The sequence below is a fragment of the Diceros bicornis genome, chromosome 29 (genome assembly GCF_020826845.1).
Source record: "Diceros bicornis minor isolate mBicDic1 chromosome 29, mDicBic1.mat.cur, whole genome shotgun sequence".
In the NCBI taxonomy this organism is placed as follows: Eukaryota; Metazoa; Chordata; class Mammalia; order Perissodactyla; family Rhinocerotidae; genus Diceros; species Diceros bicornis.
In genome coordinates, this window is record NC_080768.1 from 301,178 (window position 1) to 309,211 (window position 8,034).

At 46.3% G+C, this 8,034-nt stretch overlaps 1 protein-coding gene across 1 annotated transcript; it reads right to left on the reverse strand.

Moving 5' to 3' along the window:
- Window positions 1–905: 905 nt before the first annotated feature.
- Window positions 906–7,089, reverse strand: TDRP (testis development related protein). The gene is made up of 3 exons (XM_058524876.1): window positions 5,724–7,089; window positions 5,507–5,610; window positions 906–3,773 (listed from the first exon to the last, which is right to left on the reverse strand). Exons 1-3 carry the CDS (start codon window positions 5,784–5,786, stop codon window positions 3,428–3,430), a joined length of 513 nt encoding a protein of 170 aa, XP_058380859.1. The 5' UTR covers window positions 5,787–7,089; the 3' UTR covers window positions 906–3,427.
- Window positions 7,090–8,034: the final 945 nt, after the last annotated feature.

Sequence of the window (8,034 nt, forward strand, 5' to 3'; positions counted from 1 at the left end):
AAAAAAAAAACACAAGTGTATCACAAAGTGAAAAAATCGCCTCAGCCAATATCTCTTGAAAGCTCACTAGATGGGGTCCTGCCTGCTGGTCTTCTGGTCAGTCAATCAAACATCAATTGAGGAATAACCACAAAAACCAGAAAGTGGTAAATGGCTAAAAGAAGTCAACTGTGAGAGGGAGACTGTGCTGCCTACGACAACAGCCAGAAAATAACTATGGACGTGAATGACACAGGCCCAGGAGTGAGAAGCTAAGACCGGGGTCTAACCGTCATGCAGAACCCCCCCACACCCCCGAGGCCGGTTTAGGGTAGGTCACGAGAGGGACAGTGGGGGGGCGGGGCGACAGGTCACCGGAGGAGGAGAGGCCTCTATTACCAGGAGGGAAAGGGAGCCTGGGGGTGGGTGGGGAGCAGGGAGGGCGGGGTCCCCAGGCCTCCTTGGTGACAGGCTATGGATGAGCTTTCCAGTGAGACCAGCGAGTAAAAAGCCAGAGGCAGAAACAGCTCCTCAGGACACGTGGGTCCAGGAAAGGAGAGCGGTGCCTCCTTCCGAAAACACCCGCACTCCAGATGCACAGCCAGCTCCCAGTTCTTAAGGGAGGTTAATACTCTCTGTAACAAACAAACAGGCCACTGTCTGCAAAACAGAGAGGGTATGTAAAAGATGAAGATAATTAAATAAGCAAGGTACTCCTAGTGCTGTGTTGGTGGTTTCTCAGCTGGGTGCTGAAGGGGAAAGCTGGCTGAAGGCTCCCACCCTACTGACAGTAAAATCAAAGACAGGAACCAGGTGTGTTCCCCAGGGCGCCCCACGGCACACTCGCCCCGACCAGCGCGCAGTATTGATTATACAGCATCAGAAGGTGGTTCAAATATGCAAAAGATACATCTTGGAAACGTAGGTTGAAATCGGTCATTTATTTATGAAAAATTCTACATGTATTGTTTGTTTGCATTTTAAAATGAGGTTTAAAGTGTCGAGAAAAGTGCCATTAGCTGTAAGTGGTTAAAGTCATCGTAAGCTTTTACCTCTAAGTAGATGCCAGTAATCGTGCAAACTAACAATGAAAGACGACGTAAATGATACTTTTATTTTTTACAAACAGCATTAAGGATGAATTCTACCTTCTTTGAAGCCAATCACTTTCCTGTTGAAAAATAATAAAACAGTAGAAGGAGCACAGGCAACTTGCTTTTCACACAGTGAAGTTGTGTGTTTACAGAATTCAAACAAAAACCCCAAAATCAACCACATTCTCTCATTAACCTGTGATCAAAACAAAGTTGCTTTGGTAAATTCTATCAAGAAAAAATATTTTTCTCCCAAAGCACATCAATAAATATTTATATTAAAAACCACAAACATTTATTTTCATTTAATCAGATACAACAGAAGAAAAATTCATTTTTACATTAATCTTTGTAGATAAGAAAAATGTGATTTACAGTGCATATTCCAATCCCAGTCTGGCTTTGTCTTCAGATTCTGAGGAACAATATTATGAAGGACTACGTGCCCCCTGAGCATCACGGATACATCACCCGGGTGAGTTACAGGCACTTAGCGTTACAGCATCCCGGCACAGCAACTGCAGCTGGTCCCAGGCCCCCCCAGAGCGCGGGGTGGCGCTCCCCGCTCCCCACACCGGACAGACTCCAGAGTCTCACACGCAGTGTCGACTCTCCTGCACCTCCAGACAGGACTAGCCAAAGACAAACCTCCCTGCCTCCTGCTTTACAATGCCTGCCTGAATCACGGCACAGTCGCAGCAAGCGCTTCTTCAGGGAGCTGGAGGGTTACAGTCTACATGCTCAACTGTTTACCTGAGGAACCAAGATGTTTCAATTGGCTATTACACTAAAAATTATAAACTTTCCTCTGCATTACGAAACAAAATCTCCACCATTGGGCTCTGAACACAAACTGGATTTTTATTTTAACACCCCTTAAAACATGTCTCCCTTTCAAGGCTCAGTCAAGTAAATTTCTTGTTCTATTAAAAAAAGATATTTGGATAGATGGTAGGGACGTGGATGACTGACAGACGACAGACAGACACACTGTCACCCATCAGGTGTCCTGCCATCAGGCATGCTACATGTTCCACAGGAATGTTAAATGGAACACCCACTCACACGGGTCAGCACGGAAGTGCACGCTGAACAGTTCGAGGACGGTGTTTTTAAGGAAAAGAATGCACATGTAACTGGCGGTTTTTGTCTTTAATCAAAAAAAAACCCTACACCTTTCCTTTCAAACCATGTTACCTAGGACATAAGCACCGCCCGCAGGTAAGAGCTGTCCTGCTAAGGAGACTCAGGCCAGGCGCACCTGACACGGGGTCGCTTTGTCAAGGACAAAAAGTCCAGAAAGTGGGCGAGACGACTCGGTGATGCTCTCAAATTGGCCACAACACAGCTGCTCAGGCTCTCACCGCAGGCACAGTAAGTCTCTCACCGTGAAAAACAAAAACCTGGGGTTTATAGAAAAAAGGCACTTCCAGTACTTTATATAGTTTTCACTCTATAATGAGCAAATTAATAGTTTCCAAACCAAATTAAAAGTATCAAAGTTACTAAAATTGATCCACATTTATAGCATTCTTTGATCTGCAATCAAAAAACGAGAACAAATTTTTAGATGAAGATCAATATTGAAAAATTCGGAGAAGTAAAAGTAAAACCTCCAACTAAGCACCACCGCCACCACCCTCCCTCGGCAGGAGAGGAGATGCGTCTGCAGGGAGTGGTATTCCACGCTTGATCACATATGACTTTGCTTTTCAAGTGTTTAATTTGTTTACATATTTTTAAATTTAATACGGAAAAAAGTTTAATTTGCCAGGTTAAACACAATTCAGCACTACCTTTGGAAGATTCTTTTACACCTGGATTGGAAGTTTCTGGCAACAGAGGAGACCTGCACAGCTGCTACATTCTTGTGTGTCACAGACTTTACGTATATGCTGCATGCAAGAGGAGGCTGTCAGGAAACAGAACCGCAGCCAACGATGGCATGAAAAGCTTTGTGGTAAACTGCAAGTCAGCACTGGCACCTCGTGGGACAGCATCACAGATTCCCGTCTCCAGCTGCAGCCCCACAGGGACTGCAGGAAGTGGACGTGTGTACAGTACGGCCATCATGTGCAGTCCCTGCACACGTCCACCGAGGAGTCACGGCATGTGGGGAGTGCCCTAATTCGACATACAAAGATCAAAGTCCAAACATGAAATATAGGCACAGAGTAGATTCTCCACTCTTTTTTATAAGGGAAAGACTAAACAACTTGATATACTAATAAAACATGATATGGCAAACTCTAAGAATCTGAATGAAATGAGACACAAAGGTGCAATTATCAGGCAAATTTTGGTTTGAAAATACTTGGGAACTGTGGACTTGTCACCATGTCTCCTCTGCCGTGTCACTCCAGCTCCTCCCAGTGGTCTGTCAGGTGGCCTCTGCTCTGCCGTCTGATGCTGACGAGCTTCCCGGCCGACTTGAGGCTCCAGCGGGAGCTGCCTCCTGAGCTGGCCAGGTTGCTGTACTTGGTGGAGGCCTTGCCGTCCTCCTCCCAGCCTGGCCGAGGCACACGGTCATTCAAGGTGTCACCTGAATCAGCTGCCACATCTTCAAGAGCAAGTTTTGGAGGCTCCCAACCTTCAATCTCATCTGGTTTCTTAGACTGTATATTCTGTTTTAAAACCAAATTGTCCCAAAATCCAGATTTCTTCTCTGTCTTCAACTCTTCCTTTAATCGCAGGTTAGTTCTATAGGAGATGAAAGAGTTAAGTGTTGGTGATCCAGTGATCTTAGGGCCTCAAATTGTGTCCATTTTATAAATACAAGGTTCTTTTTTAAAAAAGTTTAAATTGTTTAGGCAGCTAACCCAAATCTATGTGTAAAATTTTAAATATTAAAATTAATAAGGAAAAATTAGTCACTACATGTTATTAATGAAACTTGTGAAAGCCATGTTTGAAGATAGCACACTAGGCAAGACACAAGCCAAGAACTCGTTCTCAGACAAGAAGATACAAACGAGAACGCCCTCCAGGCAACGTGAAAGGTGGTGCTCAAGTGTCTGAGCAAGCCAGATGAGAGCCAGCCCAGGGTCCAGACTAAGAGATATGGGGGAGTCCTCCATTTACCAAATCGGGTTTCAACAGGGTTATTCACATAGCAGCCTAGTCTCAAGCATTTAGTGGTAATTTGCTGAACAAAAACCAAGACTTTAGAACATTGTCGCGTCAGGAAAGGACGGCCGACTGGTGGGGGAGACAGATCATCACGCATGACCACAAAGCACTAGGGGCCACTGGTCCTGCAGCCTGACAGCCGGAGCACCCAGGACAGTGTTACAAGCACCAGTGTCCAGGCTGCACCCCCAGAGTCTCATTTAATTGGACTGGGGGCCAGGACACAGGTGTTTCTTCAAGGCCCCCCAGGAGATGCTGATGTATTAGCCACCACCCTGACAGTCAAGAGGACCAACTCGCATGGTCCTCACAGAAAAGAAGGCAGTGCAGTCAGGGCCACAGGGCCAGAGGAGGCCACGCACGGCTGGTGGGTGCAGAGGAGCCACCGAGGCACCCATGGTCCTCAGACCAGCACACTTTTACTTTCAGACCCACCAAGATTCACCTTCCAATCAAAAAACATGCCGTTGGCAACATCATTAGGTAGTCACCGAATTTATATTTTCATCTTTAAGCACACTTTTTAAAATTTCAAAGTATTTATAATAAATGAGCACCAATATGTCAGCTTAAATATATTCATTTTTCTAAAGTCTTTTACAGTTTACCAATCCTTTGCATTTCTAACCTTTTGTCTTGATTTTCTTTTCTTCCTTTTTTTTTTTTGGTGAGGAAGATTGGCCCTGAGTCTTTTTTTTTTTTTTTTTTTTGGTGAGGAAGATTGTCCCTGAGCTAACATCTGTGCCCATCTTCCTCTATTTTATAAGCCCCCACAGCGTGGCTTGATGAGCAGTGTAGGTCCATGCCTGGGATCTGAACCTGTGAACCCTGGGCCACCGAAGTGGAGTGCATGCACTTAACCACTACGCGACCAGGCCGGCCCCTTTTTTCTTGGTTTTCTGAAACTACTAAACATCTTAAGCATGCTACAGGCTGCTTTAAGGCTAATAAGTTCAATTTACAATTCTAAGCTCGAGAGCTGGTCTGAGAAACTTGTTTTTTCACTTTTCCATAACCTTTCAAAGTGCTTATACTTAACCTCATGACTTTCCACCTAAAGTACATTTTATTTTCTTTCATCTCCAGAACATCAAGATTTGTACAACTCATTTCTCTTTACTCATGAGGGGAAGGAAACCCTAACTGTCACATCACACTGCCCTGCTATCTATCTGCCACTCAAGGGAGGGACAGACAGAGGGACAGAGTGGTTCAGCCAGCACGGCAGTAGGGTTAGGTTGAGCGTCCCTCACAGCTCAGTCGCCTTCCCTGGACAGAGCACGTCTCTGCAGACCACGACTCACCCTTTAGACTTGGGGGATGTGCGTCTCTCCAGCAGGTGCTGCTCGTCGTCTCTATGGAACAGAGAAGTCACCTCTTTCCAGCCTCGGAAACTTGCTCCCTGAACCTGAAGAAGGTTAAGAGAAAGATCAGATCTGACATAGTAAGTAAACAGGTGGCAGTGTGGTGGCCTGATACGCGTGGAGCTGAATTGCAGGACACGGGCACAGACTCCCTTACCTGGTGTCTGCACACGTTCATTCTTCCCGTCAGCTCCAGTGATCTCAGGAGGCAAGGGACCATAGTCCCATCAGCTTGTCCATGCTGCTCGGGACAGTCACCCACGTTTGGTAACAGACTGACCAATAATCACATTTTACCCAAACCAGGTTGGCATGACGAAGCTTCCGACACGAGTAGGACAGCTCTCTAGAAGCTTCAGGGCCTGCGAGGGTGATGGGACCTGCACTCCCTCCACAGCTAGACTTTGAAGAAGAAATGACGCATTTTTGTTGAATCTAAGACAAATGATTTTGTCTTAGCTTTTTCATTTCTGAAATAAGGATGCATCTTCTAATTAATGCCTGGCATCTTAGAGTCAAAGAGAAAAAGGAACTAATATTTCCTGAAAGTCCTGTGTGTCAAGTGCCTTTCACATGAGCTGCAACACGGCTAGGGTTGTTTTGTTTTCTTCTTTGTGGGGAGGGAAGGGAATGGAGGAGGGTATCTCACATGGGTCAGACCTAGCTTTAAAATACTTTGAAATGTTAAAAACGTAATATAAAAATGAAGTGACACTGAGAACTGACCTGCCTAACAGCACTGGAGTGAGACACCCTATTACAACAGAAAATAAATGCACGTCCTTGACCCGCCGAGGTCACCCGATGACCAAGGTGACCCTGTGACCAAGGACCTACTACTGTGGGCAACCCAGTGCCAGGGAGAGGGTCCTGGAAGACTAACCAGGACACTTGGTAGTTCTGCCTCTGACTTCCGTCAGGCCCAGCTCACAGAATCCCACTCTGGGCAGAGGTCCGAGTCCTTAGACAGAGCAGGACGCAGACAGCTCCCAGTTGGAGATGCGCGTGGTCATGAATGAGGGCTTGAGATATGAGAGCAGCTGTTGTGCCCACTCCAACAGAAGGCGTGATGTCAGAAAGAACGAGGGATGAGGGATGGGTCTACCACGTCCCATGCTGTACAAAAATCTACAATCACGAGAGTTACGTAATGGCTGTGGAATGCTCCTGTGCTTGCTGGGTAAAGGACTGGACACTTCGTCCTCCCCGGGGCTCCAGGATATGATGGTGCTGCTGCAGGAAGCAATGGTCAACAACAGAGATCCTGTCCAGAAGCCCACACTCAATGAGAACACAATTCTAGATTTGACCTGCAGACCTGGAAGGAGTCGGCGGAAGGAGTGTGAGCAAGTCCTCTGTGCCAAGTGCCCTGCCAGGATCCCCACCCAGCGCGCACTCAACCTGAACAACCACGGGATGGATGCTATGCTGTTACAAGGGAGGAGCCTCAAGTTGAAGACCTTGAGGAACCTGACCAAAGCAAACAGAAAGAAGTAAAGCCAGGCTGAAGACACGTCTCAGTCGGGAGTTCTAATGTTGACCCCTCTACTTACGCTGACCTTTCTACCGGACCTAGACCCGCCCTCATCCACACCAGTGGGTACAAACCTGTCCTACACCTGGTCACCTAACTCCCCAAATCCTCCCAGCCTCTCCTCTGCCTTTCTCCTGCTGCAATGGTGGCACCACCTTCCAACATCATTCACTCCACACTCCCCTCAGTGCACTAAAGGCAGTCCCTAGGATTCCATTTCTGATATCATAATGAAAGTTCATAGGAAAGAAGAATTACCTAAATTTAAATCATTACCCAGTGTTTCCACGGAAATTATCAGGAAGAAGATACAAAGAATAGTCTCTAGTTAACACACTTTAAACAGGTGTCCCAGAAGAGGAAAAACTAACAAATAAAAGCAAAGTAAATTGAGAGAGAAAACTTCCTAGGAATGTAGTAACAGTGAAGGTGGATGTCGAAAGGGGTAAATCGTCTCACTTAGACCCAGAAATTCAAATGTAAAGTCACAATATGGGGGGAATGAAACTTGATTCAGCTGCAGAATACAACAAACAAAAACGATGGGGTTAAAATCAACAGGTCAGCAAGGACTGACGGGAAGCCCCGAGGGGCAGTCTGCAGCCCTGGAGGAGTCGACAGCAAATTCAAGGCTGATTCGTTTCTAATCACTAACTAGTGTCTAGTTTTTTATGAGATGGAAAGTAGCAGATTACTTATTTGGGATGCTCTCTCTTGACTAATCAGCACTTCTGCACACACCTACATACACACAGGCGTTTGGGGGTCGAGCAGATCAACCTGTTAACAGAATGTTCTCCGAGGGTAGGACTGCTGTTGGTTTTATTTTAGAGAACGCAGCACACTCATGAACACAGGCTGTGTTAGCAGCAACATGCCCCCTCGTGCAGCCCCATCTTCACAGAAAGGGCGCTGACCGTGGACAGACCTCCTC

Bases quoted from the DNA above. Each gene is read 5' to 3' on its own strand.
- TDRP (XM_058524876.1), bottom strand. From the start codon at position 5,786: ATGGTCCCTTGCCTCCTGAGATCACTGGAGCTGACGGGAAGAATGAAC. The intron at 5,611-5,723 runs GTAAGGGAGTCT...AACCTTCTTCAG, and splicing joins TGAACGTGTGCAGACACCAG to GTTCAGGGAGCAAGTTTCCG. The intron at 3,774-5,506 runs GTGAGTCGTGGT...CATCTCCTATAG, and splicing joins ACATCCCCCAAGTCTAAAGG to AACTAACCTGCGATTAAAGG.